The sequence below is a fragment of the Tinamus guttatus genome, unplaced genomic scaffold (assembly GCF_059628265.1).
Source record: "Tinamus guttatus ecotype Peru unplaced genomic scaffold, ASM5962826v1 Tinamus_guttatus_pri_ptg000297l, whole genome shotgun sequence".
Classification (NCBI taxonomy): domain Eukaryota; kingdom Metazoa; phylum Chordata; class Aves; order Tinamiformes; family Tinamidae; genus Tinamus; species Tinamus guttatus.
Window position 1 is genome coordinate 335,878 of NW_028288831.1, and position 20,833 is coordinate 356,710.

The following is a 20,833-nucleotide window of genomic DNA, read 5'->3' on the forward strand; positions in this document are numbered from 1 at the left end:
CTGACCCGCATAGAAAATCCATGCGGTTTAACCCTCTGTGCACCAAAGCTCAGCTCTACTCTGAGGCCACACCAGGCTCCATTGCCCTTATGAGAAATGAATGAAGGAAATACCATGACCTCAAGAAAACAGCTTGGCAGATCAAAGCAGCTCCATGTGCTCAAGTGCCTGTAAAGCCATGAATGAGAATGTCAGAAAGAGGCACTTTGGAGGGAAAGGCGCTCCTCTGATGTGGGAAACGACAGTGCAGTGCCCTGCTCTGAGAGCAGCTACCCGTCCAACCTCGGCCAAGTCCACCTGCAGAGTGATATGGATGGGAAGAGGGGACAGCTAAGATTAGGGTGCTCAGAAAGCCACCGCCACCCCAAGAAATGGGCAACCCAGCGTGTTTTGGGGATGCAGTTCCCATCACAGAGTGACTCCAGACCGACAGCCCTTCCCCGTAGGCTATGACGGGTTTTCTGGCCGAACCTGACACCACCGCGTGCACAAACAGGGAGGTCGCAGGCCTTGTGCAGGAGGAGGGATTCAACAAGAGGTTCCTGCTGTGATGGGACCTCCTTCTTCCTGCTACGGAAGAGGTCAACCTCAGCCTCTTCCAGCTGGCACGGTCTGTCCCTGAGCTTTTCAGCAGGCAGGGGGACCATGGCCTTGAGGTCCCCAGTATGTTGTTCTGTCTCCAGCGGGGTGCTTCCTCTCTCACAGCGCTGTCAGAGCCTCGGGGACAGACACAGGGGCAGCATCCTCCTGCTTTGTGCTCCCAGCTCTGCAACGGGAAGGCTGGTGGCCTGGGCTAGCGACGTTGTCTTCTTCATTATATTCTTCTGCCTCCATCTGCTGGCAAGGAAGGGTTAAATCACACATTTCCAGGGTACAGGGGAGCCCAGCAGCTGGAGTCCTTCCAGCATTTGAAGACAACAAGCATCTTATGAATGAATTTCCTGACTCAGTGTCTTTGCAATGGAAAAAACATTGCACCAGGGGCTGCCCTGTGGCTTAAAAACTGTCTTCCCAGCGCTAGCTCGGTATCAGTGGAAACCTTTCAAAAACTCCCATGTTTGCCTAAACAAATGTCCATAAGAAAGGGAAGAGAGTGCTCTGATGAGATGGATGGATGATTACTTTGCAGCTGTTTATGCTGAAGGTTTCCAGTCAAAGGAAACTCATACGAAGGTCAGAGAAGTGAGTTGGAAAAGTTTCATCACTCATTTTGTGCCTATGGAATAGAAAGCACATAGGTGTCCAAATGGGAAAAAAAGAGCCTAGGTGAAGGTCGGCCTTCCAGCAGTGAGGGAGCTTGTCAGCCTGACCTCCCAGAGCTCTGCAAAAACCCACCCAGCCCCAACACCACGCGCTTAGGTAGAGGGAGAAATTAAAGCCCAACACTCCAGCGTTGTTCTGCAAAGGTGCGATAGGAAAGGACGTTATTTCCCATTAACCTGGGGCTGCATTTTTGTTCTAATGACTTTACTAGCACAGAAATGGAAATTCTTTCTGGGTGATATTTCTAGACAGAGACTAATTGACTAAAAATAATACAGGCAGCTTTCATACCACTGTGCTGGTTTCAGTGTCAGCGGAGGCCAGCTGTGTTTTCTTTTTGGTGAACAGTGCCTACAGTTTTCATCCAAGGTCAGTCCCAAGGGACATTAAAGAATAATAATCGTACTGGTGCTTTGTCCTTCAATGGCAACTTCTTGTTAAGCATCTCCGAGCCCTTCTATACAATCTTTAACAGTAACACAAGAGTGTCCATAGGCACTGAGATCAGGAGGTGTCCTACCAAGAGCTCTTCAGAGTGAGGTGTTCCTGGATTTCTCATCTCCTTGGCTCTGCATGGGACAGCAGCTGCATCATGCGTGCCCTGCAGAAAGACCCGGGACACAGCGCCCTGGAAGGTGCTGCTGCACGTTGTGCAGGAGCAGACAGAGCTGCAAAGAGAGGCTGGGCCCTGACCTCGCATGTGTGCAGCAGCTTTGCTTCTTCAGGAATTGCTTTTTGTAAACTATTAGCTGTAATTCAGAAATGGCTCTAATATCGCAATGGAAACAACCACCTAGAATTCACATTAAGGCCCATCAGATGGCTGGTACAGAAAACAATCCATCTTGTTTTTTTGGACGTGTTTGGTCAGAAACCTGTGAGTCAAAAGACCCCCAGGTGCTGGACACAAGGGCATCAATGCTGGCAAGCTAACCAAGGCTGACCATCGGGGCAGGGACGATGCCAGGAAGGATAGCTGTGCCGGGGAGGAACGCTCCCTTGCCAGGAGCTGCTGCATCCAGCTTGGTGTGGTCACACAGGAACGCAGAGAACGTGTCAGAGGCTCTGTGGCTGCAATTGCAGGGTTGCTGGTGGATGAGGTGGTTGGTTTCAATGATAGAGACATGCAGCGATTGTTTCTTTTTCCTCGCCTCTGCGGTTCCCCGAAAGCCTACAGGGACAAGCTGTGTCCCCTGCTTCCCTAGCAGGAAGTTCTCTCTTCCAGTACAACAAAATGTAGCTCTGTGTCTCTGTCTTCCAGGTCTAGTTCTTTTGGCTGCTGTCTCCTCTGCTCCCAGAAAATCTATTAGGAGCCCAAGGAGATCAGCACCTCAAAGCTGAGCTCTGCCCTCAGAATCTAGGAGGGCAAAGCCTGGTAAATGCCCTTGAAGAATGAAAGGAAAACACTGAAATCCATAATTTTTCCTTGCAATGACTTTGCCTCCTTAATAACCACTGGATAAGCACACCAGGTCATGCGTGTTACAACACTGCCAATGCTGACAGTGCGTCAGTCAGCTGTGACTCTATCCAAGCACTCTGCCTACCGGAAAACCGCCAGTTTACACGACATCAAGGCCAGTGCTGGTACTACTCATTGAGAGCTCTGCTCTGCTGGAGCTACAGCAAGTTTCCCACTGTAAGAGTCCAAGCGCTCCATCTCTGAAGATCTCAACTGGCCAGAAACACCAGTTTGCCGCCCTCTGGCAGAACCCTGGGCTCTCGGTGCATGGCATACCCACAAAATCATCAAGCAGACAAGGAAAACAAGGACTTTACCTGTTCACCAACTTTCCCCGGTCGGCCACGGTTTCCTGGCTCACCCTGCATGACAAGCAGAGAGATGGCATGATGGTTACTCACTTGTCCCAATGATGGCCTAAGGACAGCATGATGGTTCATGAAGATGAACAGTTATGTGCTTCACCCAGGGGCAGGTAAGCTGCATTTGGGAGGTCTATCAGCAAGACTGAATTAAACTTCCCCAGTTCTTTGCAGAACCATTACTTGGGCTGCTTCATGTGAATTGTGGAATAACAAGAAACAACCTCTTAGAAAACCTGGTGTAACTAGAAAGATAAAGCAAGAATCGTAGCTGACACAAACAGGGCACAAACATTCACTGTTTTGGAGTGAAATGTCCCCCAAAACAACAGGTCCTGCTGTGGCGAAATAACCTACACAAAATCAAGCTTAGATATTGAGAAATAAGCTGTCTGGCTTTCTGTAGCACAGCCTAGTCCTGGTTGTTTTACTCTCACATCTAGTAAGGCATGAGTTCTCCTCAAGGATGTTCCTGGAGCTGGGGTGTTTCTGCCTTTCTGCAGAACAGGAAAGGACTACGATTAATCAAAAGATTTGAGGAGCACCTAGAAGAAGCAAGAGTGTGGAAACCAGGTGCAGTTAATGAATGACAATGTAGAAGGGGTCCAGAGGACCTCCCTGTCAGTGAACAGATCACAAACATAAAGGACAAGCCAAACATTCCTGGGCAATGCTGCACCCTGATTCTACTCGTGCAGAATCTCAAGTGTCTGCACATTACTGCTCATGTGGAGCGCCTGCATGAAAACCAGAGAGCAACCCACAGTGCAGTATCAGAGAAAGTCAGAGATGAGAAAAATGAGGGGTGAGGAGAAAAGCAGGAGGAGGAGAATTTCAAAGCAACCAGGGGTAAGGGCCGGCCGCCGTCCTCAAAGGCTGGTTGAGCACCCCAGGGCAGGCTATCCAGAGGCACCTCTAACCAGCATTGTCCTTGGGTGACAGCAGCTGTATTTTCTCAGTAGGCAGATACTCCAGATGTGCTGCCAGACCACATTTTTGTTATTTACTGTTTGAGGAGGTTGTTTTTGTTGGGTTCTCTCTTTCCTTTTGAGTGCGGGTTTATGGAGCGGGCTGCTCTGGGATGGCTCCTGCTGCTAATTAGGCAGCAAAGATAGGAATGATGTGCATTGTTTTAGAACAAAAACATGGAGAAGTAACAAAAAAAAAGAAAAAAAAAGAAGAGACGATGGGGGAGGTAGTTAATATCAAAAGAGGAACACACTTGTTTGTAATAAAGCATATAGCATTTTTTTTAAAAAAATGCCCTGTCTTTCTTTTTTTGCACTGAAGAAACCAGGGGCCAAGACCCCAGAATTCAGAGAAATCCTCAGTTCCCATGTCCCTGTTTTGACCAAATACCTTAGGCTGAGAGCATGTTAAAGGTGGGAAAGGAGGCTTTCCATTCCCTCTCTGCCTTCCGCTTCTCTCAATATGAACAAACCCTTTCCTCACCTTTGGACCATCAGGACCAGGTCTTCCTGGAAAACCTTTCCGGCCAGATCGACCCTGCAATATATAGAAGAGCAATAAATATAAAAAGTAAGGAATAACTGCTGTTGTTCACAGCAGTGGGTCTGTAAACTTATATAGTAAGGCACAGCTTTCAAGCCGTGGTCCCAGTGAATTAAGCGCACTAAAGATGGAGTGGTCCTCTCTGATGCTGAAGCAACCATGGAGGAAAGCACCGTGCCTCAAGTGCTCTCAGTTTGATTCATGGGGAACATGTTTAGAGAGGTGCATCAAGGATAAGTCCATTTCTACTCCTCCATTAATTCCACTACTTCAGTTTTGCATCAGTAACACTACGCATGAGCTACCATCAACTAAGCCAAGGGCTTTGTCACTGCCCAGTGGATAGTTACATGCTGCATTCAGCCCCATTTCTTCTGCTTACAGCAGTTTTTTTTGTCTGTTTTGCGGGACACTCAGCAACCTGAGCATCTGAGGATCATATTTTGCTAGTGAGTGTTGGAATTGAACCACGTGAGCTCCTTATAGGCTCCATTCCTACCATCCCAGAGAGGACCAGGGAACAGGAGCACCCTGCAGCGAGGGGAACCCAGGCTAACATTCACACCTCTGCTTAGCAAACCAGGATGAAGCCTGCACACCAAAAGGTCCATGTTCCCTCTGGTTAGAAGAATAATTTTGGTGTTGGTCCAGGCACTGAAGTAACTGGATCTGCCATGTTTCTCCAGAAAACACTAAAAGCACCCACTGGATCACAGGGAGGCAATGCAAGATAAAATATTTCTCTCCTGATCCATATAGAAGCTCTCAGCACAGTTACCAAATTGTAAAACAGTAAAATATCTTGCAATGATAATTATGCACATAGCCATAACCATCATAAAAACTTGAGCTGGCAAGTTCACAGTTGCAGTAACATTGCTTTTACTTCTCCTCACTGGGTTTCTGAAGCACATCACTATGTTCTAAGTGATGTAGAGATGGAAAAGGCTTTAGGTCCCTGTGTTATTTTTCTTGATTTTCTTTCCTTCAAACTAGTATTTCCTCATTCTCATTGAAAAGAAAAGGAACAAAGCTGCTGCTGAGGCAACACAAGAGGATCAAGCATCTGGACCAAACCCTGGACAAAACAATGCATCTTAGCAGGGAAGATCTCTTTCCAAACCAGAAGGTTTGAGGCTTTACATTATTTTAATTCTTTTGCAAGGTCAATGGAGTTGCTAGTAATAGATCAAACCATTTAAAACCAGTGAAACCTACCTCTGGACCAGGGACTCCAGGTGGTCCTAAGGGTCCTTCATCTCCCTAAGGTGGAAAGAAATTAAAATAAAGGTCAAAATAGTGACAAAGTTCAGACTCACCATACAGCAAAAGTGGAAGGTCTGCAGTCTGGCTGGCAGTTAAGCACGTGCTGTGTGCTCAGTCGTCACATTTTAACAACAGAGTCTTTCCAAACTGTAGGGCACACAGCTCAGCTAAACGCTTCTTCGGGCATTTCCTAGGGCTTCTCATCTCCTTCCTTATCTCAGGAATAAACTGCAAAGCTGAGCCCTGCCAACAAGGGCCACATGAAAACCCACTGAAGTCAACACCAGTTGGGTGGGCTTATCCAGGGCTGGGTTTGGCCCAGGGATACACTTGTCAAGCTCACTGGATTCTGCTTCGTCTGATTTGACAGAGGATACAAACGCTGCAGAGCTCTGAGTGCCTCCCCTCCCTCCAGAAAGAGTTTGCAAAATTCCCACGGAACATTTGGCAACTGCAGCAAGGTTTTTCTTTTGCTTTCAAATGGAACTAGACACGCTGCAGGATGGAGATATCCCAAAATCTCAGGCAGCAGTTGGACTGGGTCCTCTCCCTTGGCTCTACACCAAACTCTAATGTGATAGGATCAAACCCAGAGTTTCCAGGAGATCTTCGGTTAAACCTCCCCGAAATCATCTCAAATGTCTCTAAAATCCACCGCCAAGAGAGAAATTATGTACCCTTGGCAGCCACAGCAGTGGTAATGAAATGACATGAGCTAGTGAGCTGAAGACAGGACTGGACATCAGGGTGTTCAAAATAGGGTGTATGGGCTCGGATAAGCCATCCCAAACTTCCCCACGCTTCTGAAGAAGGTGAAATCCACAGCATGAATCTCGCCACCTTGGGTAACAGCAGCAGTGAAGGTAGGGCAATATAGCCCATTCCAAGTGCACATCCATGATCCTTACTGTTTAACTAGCCAACTGGAGTAAGTTGAAGGCAGCTCAGACATGCTGGCTTCCAACTGGAATGCATGATTTTAATTCCCCTCTTTGTAAAATCCTTAGAATTTTTTTTTGTTTTTTTGTTTTTTTTTCCTTTTTCAGTGCAAATAACTAAGCTAATTTAGATTAATCCCATTTAGAGAGCAAACAGAAGAATTCACAGAAAACATTAAGAATTATTATTGCTATTAGTGATTTTGTCCACCTATGCACTGAGTATTGCTTGCACACTGCCTCAGGATGCCAGACAAACAACTTGCACTGGCCTAAATGAGAAGAAACTTCACCAAGGTCACTAGATTTACAACAGGGTAAAGACAACGGCACTCAGGTCTGCTCTACTACTGCTGTAAAGTATTTACAGCTCCAGGAATATTAATTCAGTGGTTACTGTTGCTTCATAGAAGCCATGAGTGGGATGAAACTTCAAGTTTTTGCATGAATCAAAAGGTGAAAACTTGAGACGCCTGGTTTTGCAAAACAGCAATTTCCATTTATGCTTTCTTTTTTACAAAAGGATATTGCTCTGTGTGAAAGACCAGAGTATGAAGGTCCCAAAATTGAGAAAAGAAAACCAAAAATCTTTTTAAAGGAGTAGAGAGCAAAAGCCAGGTCAGGGCAAGTCTGTACAAAGGGATATACAGGGAAAGGGGATTTATCATGCATTCAGGGGCAGGAAGGCCCAGGGGAACAGGACTCTTCCTCTTTTTAAGTAAAAAATTCAATGCAGGATTTTGGGTTAATGGATTCCAGCAGTAACTAGAAGCAAAGATCACAAGATTGCAACTTAGTGGAAGTTCCTTTTCTGCAGATTTCTCATCAGTGAATTTAAACATTTTCTTGTAGATTCAGAGGAACTGGAAAATTTCAAATCACAAGTGCCATTTCAGTGTGCATTCATCTTGAAAATGCAACATTATTCTACTAATCAGATCTACCTTTAGTCCCAGAAGCCCTGAGGACACTCACCTCTTGTCCAGGCAGTCCTCTCGGCCCAGGTAAACCTCGTGCTCCTGGCTTCCCCTGGGCAAGAGCCAAAGGAAAAGATACTCAGAAAATAGAAACATAAGCTCTAAAGGGCCACTAAAACGAGAAAGTCTCTTTCACAGCCATGGGACACCATCCAATGTCAATTTTGTTAGAGAAAAAATAGGAAAAAAAAAAAAAAAAAAGAAAAAAGAAAAAAAAAAGAAAACCCCTCTCTTGGAAGGACCTCAAGTCAAACAGACCAAGCTGAAATGCTGGCCAGGATAATCCTCAGGAATCTCCAAGGGCATTTTCTCTCTCCCCTTCCCACAGTTTTGTTTTCCCTGGCCAGTTCCCACCCCACACAGATTTTCAATTTCTGCTCCACTCACCTTTAGGCCTTCGGGACCGTTTTCTCCTGGAGGGCCAATGTCTCCTGGAAAGCCCTAAGAAATAGAAATAGAAATAAAAAAGAGAGAGAAATGGCTGGGGCACACAGGACTTTTTCAGACAGCTACTGAGGACACGTAAAGGTTTTAAACAAAGGCCGAATGCCCGGACATTTGTTCTTTGCTGGCGGTGCCCGCGTGCCGGCCGCTGCGGAGCATCTCGAGGGAGCGGAGCAGCACAATGGGCACGGAGCTCGTGGTTTGATTTGCGAGCAGCCTTGCCCAGTCATTCCCTTTAGGTCCATCTTCTGAGCAGATTTATTGTTCCGAGGGCCTTCCTGTCATCACACAGCTAAAAATGGCAATTTGGGTTTTAATTAAGCCTGGTGAGTCAGCGCGTAATCCGAGTGCGGCGGGCGACGGCCCGCACGCCCCAGCGCCAAGGGGAGGCCGGCAAGGAATTAGGCAAGGTGCTGACACGCTCATTAGCTGCTGGCTTCAACGAGCCACCCGTTCAAGGAAGAAACAAAGGAATCTGCAGTTATTTCCACTAGCAACAAGGAGCAAAGATTGCTAAGTGACAGCACTCGACACAGAGCTCTTTCTGAATACCAGACCACTGATGAAGGAAAAACACACCACCAAGTCAGTACTCAAAGTGGCTCTCCAACATCTTATGTGCATTGTCTGGATGCTTGTAAGGAAGAAAAAGTGCAATATCCTGGGGGAAGATGGTCCTAGGCTGAAGGTACCACTGTAACAGATTTTTTGGTAAGGGCAGTAAGAGTCATTTTCTACTTGGAATGATATTTTGTGGGCTAGGGAACGCTCCAGGATACCTATGACAGACAGTGAAGAGAAACCAGGAATACATCAGAGCCGGAATGGGTTAGGAACCAATCTTGATGCTCCCCACCTTACCACCACACATATACTGCTTTACCACAGGAGAGGAGCCAAGCCCTGGGCCAAAAAGAGGAGGGTAGGTGGGAAGCAAACTGATTCAATGCTCAGCCCTGGGAAAGCAGCTGAAACCCCCCCAAAAACCAGAGAACAACACGTCAAGTAGCAAGACCTGAATCCACAGAGTCCCCTGCCTGGCCCTGGCTGGGTGCCCATGCAGGAGGCAGCCTCTGGCTCCTGCTATTCTCTCTGAATTAGGGCTAGCTATATGCATACATCTTCTCAGCAAAACCCTATGTGGGCCCATTTGTATACACTCTGAGCACTTAAATCCTCCAATAAGGAAAGGCGCTCGGCATGTCTAACAGCCTGTAACACACCAGGTGGGTATTTGACAGAAAGCTCATTCTCAGTTGGACAAACTACAGATATCTAATAACTGCTGCAGAGAGTAAACGGGAGAGGATAGGGGATATACTGTGCAGGTTTGCTAAAGAAAGGATGCTGCAGAAGGTAACAAAGTGGGACGTACCTCAGGGCCCGGCGGTCCTGGAAAACCAACTGGACCTTTGTCACCAACTTTTCCCTGCAAAAATCAGAAAACATGGACAAAAGTGAGCTAGCTACAGGCTGCTGACTCTTCTGTCCAGAACAGCACAGCCCTCGCGAGCTGTCTTTCCAGTTGGGCCCTGAATCTTTAGGGAGAGGAAGCATCAAAGGACATTTGGTTACTTACCAGGGGTCCTGGCTTTCCTCGTGCCCCAGGGACTCCAGGTAAACCATGGCTACCCTGAGAGAGAGAGAGAGAAAATTTTTCAGAAAACACAATGAAGCGTCAAAAAATACCAATTTCCCAGTCTCCAGCCCAGTTTCTACAGGAAAGAAGAGCTGTTTCTAAGGACTAAGCTCAGCCTCTGTGAGGAGCTAAGATGATTGCACTAGTACCAGTGGGTGTTTCTGCTAAAGCTGGGGCTGGATTTAGCCCCAAGGAAGACAAGAACTGTTGCAGTTTGCTGTAGCTCAGGGTCCCAGTGTAGTGCTAAGTGCAGCATTAGTCATCTGCAGTCGGTATCATGTTGTAATCGCAGGGGAGCAGTCGTTTGCTTAAGTTATGTCCCGTGTTAAGTGCCTCGCTGGGTCAGGGTCGAAGCTGCTGCACTGAGCTGACAAATTCACCAAGTCTGCAGCCGCGGGACCACACACATTCCCACCGCCCCCATCCCATTCCAGCGCTTTGTGTTCTGCAGGCTCTTTTTAAAGAAAGCCCTGGATTTTCTCCGACTGAAGTGTGCTTATTAAGAACAACAAAATCAACACATTGACTTGAATTTTAGGAAGACCCTGAGTACCCCAAATCAGAACTATATGAATGGGGGAGCCTGGCAGCAAAGTGCAGCTAGTTCCAGCTCTTCATGGGCAGGAAGAAAGCAGCTCATCATGGCTGTTGGCTCCAAGAGGAGCTGAGAAAGCTGGTGACAACCTCTACTCCCTATGCAGGGGAAAAAAATGATGAAGAAAAAGAAAAGAATTACCTTGTCTCCTTGGAAGCCGATATCTCCTGGAACACCTGCTCCTCCCTGATCACCCTGGATACACATCACCAAACAGAGTTAAAATAGGTACCAAGAATGGTCAAACTGCCCAGGCACACACGAGATGGTGCATTGCACAGCAAGGCTCATCACTAGCTCCTTTCAAACCAGAACTGGTGGCAAAGTGAAGGTCATACTGACTACGACAGCAATCCTGAGCAAACCACGTATTCCCCATCACTGATTCTAAAATGGGAAATGAAACTATAGGGGAGAGAAATAATATGAATTCCCAAACTATGTGCTTGTATGGAAGCTACCTTTGGGCAGCTAACTGCAGCCATGAAGGTGGTGGAGTATTAAAATAGAACTGAACAAGAGAGCTGGTTTTGACTTTGATGAACAGACCTTTACTCTTCTGAAGCTCCACAGAAGAGAAAATGATACTCAGGGCTCCCATGAGCACATCCTCGTTGTGGGTTCAAAGATCAAAGCCCCTTCCATGAGAAAACAAGAGCAGCTTTGAGCAGTGCTTCAGGCCAGGCCACTGCCAGCCCCTACGCTGCGATTGTCAGGGCAGGGGAGGCTGGTGTTCACCAGGACAGGGCTACCATCCGAGAACCCATCACGACTGACACCCTTTCCTAGCTGTGCTACCTTCCCCTTTTGGACCATCCTAAGAGATTCTGGTCTCTTGAGTAGAAATAAGTATCCGCAAAAGGATTTTCATGTAGGTTATCTGGCACATCCTGAGAGTCCTGTTTGAAGCAGGATGTTGGACCACACGAGGTCCTGAGGTCCTTTACAACCTCAGTTATTCAGTGATTTACTTTAAAGAAGGGTGAGTTCAAGGATGGGGGCAGAGAAAGGAAAAATCTTTCTGCTTGGAAGTCTGCAGAGGAATGACTATAAAAACTTGGTACAATGACAAGACCCAGCAGAAATAACTTTTAGAGGAACTCTACCCCATGCATCTAGACTGTAAGGGAACAAGATATACAAATGTAAGGAACTGTATGTCTAAACACACTCCACATGGAAGACATATGGACTCCTGCTACAGAGTCAAGGTCTACAAAGGCATGAGAGAGGAAATCTATTCCTACTCGTGCAAAAACCACCAACTTGTTATCAGAGAGTTTATTACAACTACTTCAGTAACATGCAGGGGATAATCAAATTATGAATGGTTTAGTCCTGAGTTGGGCAAGACTTTTTGGATACAACTTTTACAGAAGAAAAATAATTAAGAGCTAGGCAGATTCGCTGATGGAAACATTTCATGGGTTCATGCTGAATTTGCTTGAATGTTTTGGTAAATGTTCCCAGAACATTTCACTGAAACATCTTCAAAACAAGCCTTTTTTTAATAGCAAAATTGAAATGTTGTTCTCAGAAAAAAAAGTTAAATGAATTTTATTCATTTCTTTTAACCTAAAGTATTTTAATTTGAGTCAAACAACCAGTGCTTTGCTTCCTCTAAACATCTTCGTCCACATTTTTTTTTTTTTAGCAAAGCAAGCAAATAGAAAAAAGAATGGCTGTTTGCACAGCTTCAGTTCCGATGAGCCCCAAGTATTAGATACAATAGAGATGGCAAAAACAACTGTATGACCCAGCACATTATCCAGATATTGCAGTATTGCTCTCATCTTCTCTGATTTTTTTTTTTCTTCTCTTATCTACTTCAAGCTTAACACTTAAATCTGTAAGTTTATGATTCTGGCTCCTGCCAGAAAAGGGCAGCAAAACATCTTTGCTTGAAGGCAAGAAAAGATTTATTTTTTTTAAGCAGTCTTCTACCTGGATAACCTAAGTGGCCACCCAAATATTGCTTTGGAAGACATGCTTGCATGTTAAGAATGTCTACAATAAAAAGGACTTTCCTATATATAGCAAAAGGCAGTGTAAAATTTTACTGTTGGCCCTTAAACAAAGTGGGATGAAGAATGTGTGATATAGAAACCAGTTTTCAAACTGTGAGAGATGGACATTGGAGAGGGTAAGGAGGAAGCAGAAATGACAAAACACAGCTCGTTTCTATAGCTGTGCTCCATGCATGGTGTTGACATGCTGTTACAACAACAGATAAATACCAAGGCATGAACAATCCACCTGCAATGGCCAACTGTAACTAATAGGACCTGGAAGCAAATCTGCAGACAAGGCCATCCACATTTAACTGCCCAGAGCTCTCTACATCTGACACCATGGCTCAAGTTGTACGTCCTTAGTGTGAGGAACATAGTAATGAAGAAAGAAGCGAAGAGAATTTATTATTAAAAGAGAAGAGATGCTAATATGTGGAAAAAAGACTGCAAGGACCCTGCTCGTGGAGAGGCGAGGAACGTGCAATTCATGACTGCAAATCCCAGGCAAGGTCTCCAAGCAGAAGTTGCATTTTGCTCCCAGTTGGACCATTCTTCCCACGACTTTCTGCTTGGCACTGTAAGGGGAGCTAATGCTGCCACGGTGTTCAAGGTGTTTTAATGAGCTGGACCTTCATAAGTTACAGATGTCCTGACTCACAGAACCCTTTTCTATGAATGAGTAGGTCGGATTTCTATTTTCTTCACCTTTCCTTTATAGTTCTCACATCATATGGTTTCATGATCACTGCTTATTTCAGCCAGGCTTATATAATAATTCAAAATCTCCTTGTAAAAGCAGAAAACCCATTTTCCAGAGGACTCTTTTCCAGATGGATCTAGGCGGCAAGCCTCCATTCCTGTGAACCACATGCATCATCCACCCCTTCACCATGTTTATATTTTAGCTGCAGCTCATCCAACACCTTTTGGATGAAGGGAGTTTCCCTCAGCTACAAGGAGACAGAGATGCACTGGGACTGCCACCCAAAGGGACACATTAACATGACATTGCACACTTGCAATTAAAGCTTCATCAAAACATCCTCAGAAGGCCACTGTGAACAGGAAGCCGAGCAGAGAGGTCAAACCAGATGCCAGGGGCACAGGTTCTGCTCCAAGTAACCAGTCTGCTCAGTTCTGCCAGGTAACTGCAGCCTCACCACCAGCTGAGAGGAGCACTGCGACACCTGGGAGGTGACCGAGGTGTGAACATGGACCTCTGCAGAGGCAGACCACACACAACTGCAGTCTGGCAAGGGTTCAAGAATGGCAGAAGGCAAATTTTCATACAAACAGACATACAGAATAAATACAAGGTTTGGCTTATGTTTCTGCTCATAGCAGTAAGATAGATTTGACTGAAGATGATGATAGAAGGCCATATCTAATGGACAGGAAGTCAAAATCTAATGGACAGGAAAAGAATAGTAAGCAATTAGAAAAAAAAAGCCTTTATGTCAAGTATTATTGCCTAAAAACAGCAACAGCAGCAGCAATAAAGAGTAACTGGTGAGAGATCACAGGATGGAGCCTCCCACTCGAGTCAGTCCCTCTGCTCTAAGCAAGGTCCCTCCTGTGACCCGGGCCCTGAGGGCACTCGGTGGACACAGGGATCCTGCCACCTTTTCCTGCATCGGGCACTTCCTTAGGTCAGATATTGCTAAGACCGAAAGAGCATGTGGCAAAAACCAGGGGGGACAAGGAGAGATTTATGATGCAACTTCTTAATAAAAACTGAGATGGAAAATATTTTCATTGAAATGAGGCAGAAGGCAAGAGGAAAGCTGATTCAAGGGTCAGTGAGGGCAGGGGGCACTTCCCAAATCCAGCAGCATTCTCCAAGGTCACATCTGTGACTCCGTAGCCCTCACACAACCTTAGGGGGCCTAGAAATCCTCCCTTCCTCCTACACCATGTGCATTTAAACCACACGCTCCTGGAAGGCAGAGCTGTTCTCTTGCTACAAACTAAGCAAATCCAGCAAGACCAGCTAGCATTTAAATTTCTCAGTGGTACCACAGCATAAAAAGTAAAACAAATGTAAACAAGCTGTAGGAGGGGATGAGTGGTTTTGCTAATGATGCCCAAGTAGAGTAAGGAAAACTAAAGTGGCTAAAAGCTGCAATTCACTAAGGAACATGACAGTAAATGAATGCAATAGCCTTTTTCCTTTATCAGTAGGAGAAGGGACATCTTCTGTGTTAACAAACTAGGTCAATTCGCTCTTCTGTAAGACCAAAAATCAGAAAACCAAGTAACTGAAAAAAATCCAGTTATACTGGGCCAAATTCTCTGCCTAATGTGGAGAGAGCTGATAAACCTTAGCTATACTCATGTAAACAAGTGCAGCACACTCAGATACTAAAAACCATCCCCACTGCAATGTCAGCTGCACGCGCTCACCTGAGCGATGACAGCTGGGACCGTCTGTCTGATTCACCTCCTTTCTCTATTTCCCAGCCCTTCGGCTGCTGGATTGCTGGGAGGGATGCACACAAGCTGTTTGGAAGCTCTCTCTGCCTGTGATACGATCACTGGTTTCATCTAAGTGTTTGATAGCACCCCAGGACACACAAATGGAAAGCTGATGCACTAGGGACAGAGGAGCTTGAGCAAGAGGAATGGTTTGTCAGTATTGGATCAGGAAAGGGCTGTAAAGAAAGCCAGCAAGGGAGTCCCTCCTGTCCAAGGAGAATGCAGTGGGAGAAACAGCCAGGCAGGACAGAAAACCTTCCTGCACCCCCACAGAGGAGCTGCAAGAGCGAGCATGGGATTTTTATACGGGACGGATAAGTCATTGGTTAAGTCACTGTTCTCTTACCTAAACATACTCTGTCCTTCCTCTCAGCAAAAGTGAAAATGTAGTAGAGAGGAGAAATGGAAACTGCAGACCCAAGCACTGGCAAAAAGCTGCTAATAGCATATGGAGACTGAAAATAACTGGCTGGACACTACTTTCTCCATGTGCGACTAAATCATGCCTTAAAAGCAAACACCTAACGAGAAAATGCATGGAAAAACACATGGAGGAGAATACAATTAATGATCACTTTACGTTGCCCTCCTGAGCCACCAGAGCCAACAATAAATTACTGCACCCCCCACTCTTCCAGGCTAAATAAATCTACTACCTTCTATCTGTGGGAAGATGTTTACGACAGAGGGACATTTATATGTGCAGATTCATGCTGATTTAGCTCAAGCTGGGTGGTTTGTGCCAGCAGCACTAAATCACTGCAATCAATTCCCCGCTATTTTTTTTTTAGTGATTTATATCAATTCAGCATAAGGCAATTTCCTCTTGGCAGGAAGATGAACTGAGGTGAGCCTTTCCATCAGCAGCAAAGGCACCTAACATAGAACAGCTTTCCCAGGGATGCTGCTGTTTCTTCTGAGCTGGTGGGCTGTGCTTCTTTGTCATATCATGCATTTCCCTCAAAAGCAGTGAAGCAAACTGACTGTTGGCATTGTTAAATCTTCATCCTCCTCCCCATCCCACCATGTAAACCATATAAAAAATTAAAAGCACAGAGAAACGCCAGTTAATCCTACAGTACACTGTCCTCATGGATGAGAGAGAGAAATTCTGAAGAGGAACCAAGTATAACAGATCTATTTAGAGTTCAGTGGAAAATGAGGTGGAGGAAGACATGAAAAATAAAATAAAATAAAAACATTGGAGTGTCCATAAAGGAGGGAAGGTGGAAGGATAGAGCAGAGAAGCAGCCAGAGTGGAACAAATAAACATGATGCTCAATAAGAATGAGAAGCTAGAAAGGAGATTTCACATGCAAAATTAAAAACACAGTGCAATAAGGGAGTATTCAGATCACCTTATCACCTTTCAGTCCATGTTCTCCAGGGTTTCCCATCAGCCCCTAAAACAGAAGCAAGCCCAGAGTGAGATCTTCAGTCTCGTTGTGGACAGCCAAGAACACACAAGATCCAGATATTCTCTCACCTTTAAGCCTTTTGGTCCTGGATAGCCTATAGGTCCAACAGAGCCCATGTCACCCTAGTAAGAGAAAGAAAACCCTAGTTGTTAGGTGCAAAACTAACTCATACCCTTACGTGTTATGTCCCTCTTCCACTATTTGCAAAATAAGACTATCGATCCAGTTTAAGAAAATCCTGGAGAACATTTACTCAATCTGATGTTGCTCATCTCTTCAAAGGATTCACCACAGCGTGCCCTAATTCTCAGGTGAGAGTTTGAGAATGTGCTAAGGAAAAACAAAAAAGGATATATCCAAAGAGCAAAGATGGCAACACTCAAGGTATTTGAGATGTAACCCAGCTCTGATATATAAAAAGAGGGGAAAGAAAGAGCGAAGGACACAGAGATGACTCCATAGCTTGGTCATTTGCTGCAGAGAGAAGGCAGAATGCCACGATGTCTGAAGACCTGGATGAAAAACTGCACCACAGAGGGACAGAGTTTGTGTTTTCTCTGAGGCTGCATATGCAGATATAAAAGAAAGCCTTCAACTGGCTACGTTTAAACAGGCTTTGCTTGCTGTCTCCCCATGAAGGCAGTCAGTGATACGGCGCCCGCGGTGTGTAAACAAGCAGGAGCTTGGCTGGACGGGCGCCCTCCTCGCAGGCGCTCACGTGGCCGCGGCCGCACGGCGAGCGCCGAGCTGTGGCTGCACTAACAGACGCCCTTTTCATACCTCCCGGCATAAAGGCTTCTTGTAGACACACGTTTACTTAAAGCTTTGCCCGCACAGTTAATTAGGAGAGCAAGAGGCTTGAGTTACATCTAATTCTGCTCTTCGGCCCCTTTTCTGCAGCCAGCGCCAGCACCTGCAGGGCGCGTGGAGGCAGCGGGAAGCCAGGCTGGTCCCCGGGGGTGGCTGGAGCTGTGAGGGAAGAAAGCGGCCGAACGGAGGCCAGCCTGGAGCAAACCCAGGGGCTGCCACCTCTGTGTCCTCCCCCGGTGCTCCCAGCCCCGGGGAAGGCAGGTGGCAGGTCCCTGTGCTGCAGAGAGAGGAGAAGGCAGGATGGGGTTGCTCCATCCTTGTGAGGATGGGAGGAGGGAGGTCATGGCACTAACTAGTCCAGCTAGGAGAAGACCAGCAGTCTCCAACTGCATCCTTGCTGAAAAGCATCCTAGTAACACTGACAGGCTCTAAGCTTTTACCTTCTAGCACGTATCACTAAGATAACAGCAACCAGTTTATGCTAATTCTCCTTGAGGATTGGGATTAACATGACTTGATATGGACAACAGCTTCCACTACATTCTTTTGAATGGGACCATAGAGGCCTTGATAAATGAGTTAACATATATGCCTATTACTTAAATTATGAAAAAGCCAAAGATGATGGATTTCAACAATTCACTGCCAGTCGAATTTTCACAGGTTATCACTAAGAGGAATCGTTTAAAAAAAATGTGTTAGCACCATCACAGCCTATTCCTTCTTGTGCATAGAAGAGGATAACTTGAAAAGTCTCAAGCACTGGAAGAGAACACGGCCACTAACCCACAGCACAGCTGCCTAGGGAGCAGTTGCTGCCCACGACCATTTATAATCCTTACAGCCACTTATGTGCTGCTGAGCAAGGACAGAGCGAAGAACAGAACCAAGGGTGGAATTTGGCTGTGTCTCTAACTACCTGGATTAGTGACGGGATGGGGAGAGCACATACAAAATTCCTGCATACCCAGAGGACGGGCTGCTAATGCACTCCTGCACATGGTCCTTCCCATGAGCAAGAGGCCTAAAGTACTTCTTACAATAAGCTGTTTTTTAGGAGATGACGGGTCCTGGTGTGGAAGAAACACTGCATCCTGGCCAATCTTATCAGCAGAGCAATTATCAAAGAAAATGGGCACTGACAGCAAATTCTTAATCTACTTGCTTTTGCTTCAATGGGGTTTGCCCTTCTGCACCTCCAAGGTCCATTGGGCACCCTCCTCTCCCCCAGTCATGGCTTTAGCCACCCTCCTCCGTATGGATAGAGTCGTCATATTCACTGCCCTCTCCCAGGAAGGAGAAAATCTGCACGTAGCTCTGCGCAATGAAGGGGTTAACGGCCCGAGAAGCCACACTCCATTTGTTTTTGTACTTACAATGAGTCCAAGGACTCCAGGAGGACCCGGGGCTCCCAATTCTCCCTAAAAGGAAAGACAGACCAACACAGTTACGGACTCTTTGTAGGCAAACAGAGGCTGAAAGGCAGCTCAGTGTTTCAAGGCTGGAGGGCAGGGAAAAGCCCAGCCCTCCCCCTTCCGCTCCCCTCCAGTCCCTTCCCGTATCCCGAGCGATGCTGAGCCCGGCTCTTGGAGCGTGTGCTCCGGGAGGAGGCACCCGGACACAGGCTGCTTCTTGTTCTGCACCTCCTGGCAGGACTGACCCCCCTTCCCAGGGGCAGGCTGCGTAAAAGGAGCATTTCACTGCGTGCAGGGGGAGGCAGCGCGAGAGCCAGCCCCAGCCGAGAGGAAGGTGCAGGGAGGGCAGCAGAGATGGGCAAGTGGCAGGGACTGCGACAGCAAAGCTCAACAGGAAAGAGGGGCAAGATCTGCTTTATGGGGGGAAAGGGGAGTTTGGGGGAGTATTTCAGAAGCAATAAAATGAAAAGCTGGACACAGCTTCATGGCTTTGTGCACACACCCCTACCTGCTCCTGCATAGGAACACTGGGAAGAAAGCCAGCTGCCATGGCCTACCTTGTCTCCACTCAGCCGCCAGGGCACTGGCTGGTAGCCCAAGCCATAAACTAGTCATTTCTTTCATCAAAAAAAAAAAAAAAAAGAAAAAAAGAAAAAAAACCCTCTGGACTGCAGCTTGTTCATGGGGCAATGGCTCTGCACCTCTATTGCTAGAGCAGGGAGCTCACCAGCTGCTTGTTGTTTTTTATCATACCGCAAAGGGCTGGAGATGAAGTGCAGGGTTTCATCCCCGCTCCGTGCCCATTTGCCATCGCTTCCAGCCAGCTCTTCAGCAGGGAACTTCGGAAAGGGCTGGCTCTTCTCAGAGTCTTTCCAGAGGTGGTTCAGAACTCACCATCTGAGGGGCAGCCTGGCTGCTAATGGGGGTTGTGGTCACGGCCCTGGGCTGGGGCTCAAGAGATTTGGCTTCAGTTTGCAGCTTCACCACAAGCTCCCTCTGTGCCAGACTGCTCAAGATGTGCAGGTGTCAGTAGTGCAGGCAGGTGCCTCGTACCTTTTGATGTGAAGTGCAGCAGGGAAGTTGCCTCAGATCGATATGAATCACCTGTCTAGGCCTCCTTTTCTGCAGGTTTTTACTTTTACTTTAGCACTTTGACCTAATCTTCCTTAGCAGATTCCTTGTGGCCTTGAGAGCTGGTTTGCCTGTTGAGGCCAAAACCTGCTCTCAAACACAGACCCTCCATCTCCAGGAGGGCCTCCCAAAACAAGTGCATTGAAAGTAATAAACTTCCTGTTGGCCGAGACAACCCTACCCTGCTCTAGATCATGTCGTCTGCTTCCTCTGACCCACTCCCTGGGGTTATGGCATACATCTGGTGGAGTCCCCTTCGGTGCAACAAAGCTCCCCTTTTATGGAAAGATTTGCCTAGTGAAAGAATGAAAGAGGGGGATGCAACATGACTGAACACACTTGGCCTTCTTGGGCAAAGGGTTATGTGTGTTTATTTTAGGGGAAGTGGAGTAAAGAACTATTGGGCAAGCATACACAAGAAGTGTTTCATAATCCTAACCAGCCAGAATTGCTTTTTCTTGGCCAGTTCCTTTCCTGCGTGCTTGGGACATCTGTAGAGAAACTGTTCCTCATGGGTGAGATTTCTGTGTCCTCCAAGCTACTGTAGTAAGGTCAGCTTCAAACCTTCAGGCCAGGCCTGGCACTGCTGGATTCCGCAAGGAGAAGGAATATCCTTAGGAATGTCTAGTGCAGGAGTTGCCTTTCTTGGCTGCTCTTCTCACCCAAGGATGGGTGAGATAAAGACAGGGTAGATGGTTGCTCTTGGTCCACCCCCATTACAGATGGGACCGATCACATTTCCGAGTTAATGTCCTCAAAACATAGGATCAATGTAGATATGCACCGCTTCGTGTCTACTGCAGGGTCACTGCCAGGCTTTCCTCGTGGGAAGAAGGGGAAGCAGATTCCTCTAGGAGAGGGAAAAAGGAGTAGTTGCTCATTTGAGGCATTCTCTAGCCTGGGAAGAGGAGATTTCACAGGTGCTCTGTCTTGGCTATCAGGGATGATAGCCCAGTGCCTGATCTGCAAGCAGAATGAGGCTCCCTCCTCCTTTGCCATGTGTGAGTCAGGGACTGGGACAAGAGACAAGAAGATGAATCAACAGCCCTTTCCCATGTCCAATTCCTGTGATTAAGGGACTAATTCGAGTGGCTGAGGCACTCCGGGAACAGAG

General features: G+C 46.7%; 1 protein-coding gene across 1 annotated transcript in view; it reads right to left on the reverse strand.

Moving 5' to 3' along the window:
• Positions 1 to 20,833, reverse strand: part of COL27A1 (collagen type XXVII alpha 1 chain) — a 149,722-nt gene that overhangs the window by 63,833 nt on the left and 65,056 nt on the right. The window contains exons 14-24 of the mRNA XM_088527955.1: positions 18,550 to 18,594; positions 16,432 to 16,485; positions 16,304 to 16,348; positions 10,600 to 10,653; positions 9,804 to 9,857; positions 9,600 to 9,653; positions 8,168 to 8,221; positions 7,779 to 7,832; positions 5,818 to 5,862; positions 4,540 to 4,593; positions 3,043 to 3,087 (exon numbers count right to left, since the gene is read on the reverse strand). Coding sequence (XP_088384081.1) covers positions 3,043 to 3,087; positions 4,540 to 4,593; positions 5,818 to 5,862; positions 7,779 to 7,832; positions 8,168 to 8,221; positions 9,600 to 9,653; positions 9,804 to 9,857; positions 10,600 to 10,653; positions 16,304 to 16,348; positions 16,432 to 16,485; positions 18,550 to 18,594 — 558 coding nt within the window. The remainder of the gene's footprint in view (positions 1 to 3,042; positions 3,088 to 4,539; positions 4,594 to 5,817; positions 5,863 to 7,778; positions 7,833 to 8,167; positions 8,222 to 9,599; positions 9,654 to 9,803; positions 9,858 to 10,599; positions 10,654 to 16,303; positions 16,349 to 16,431; positions 16,486 to 18,549; positions 18,595 to 20,833) is intronic.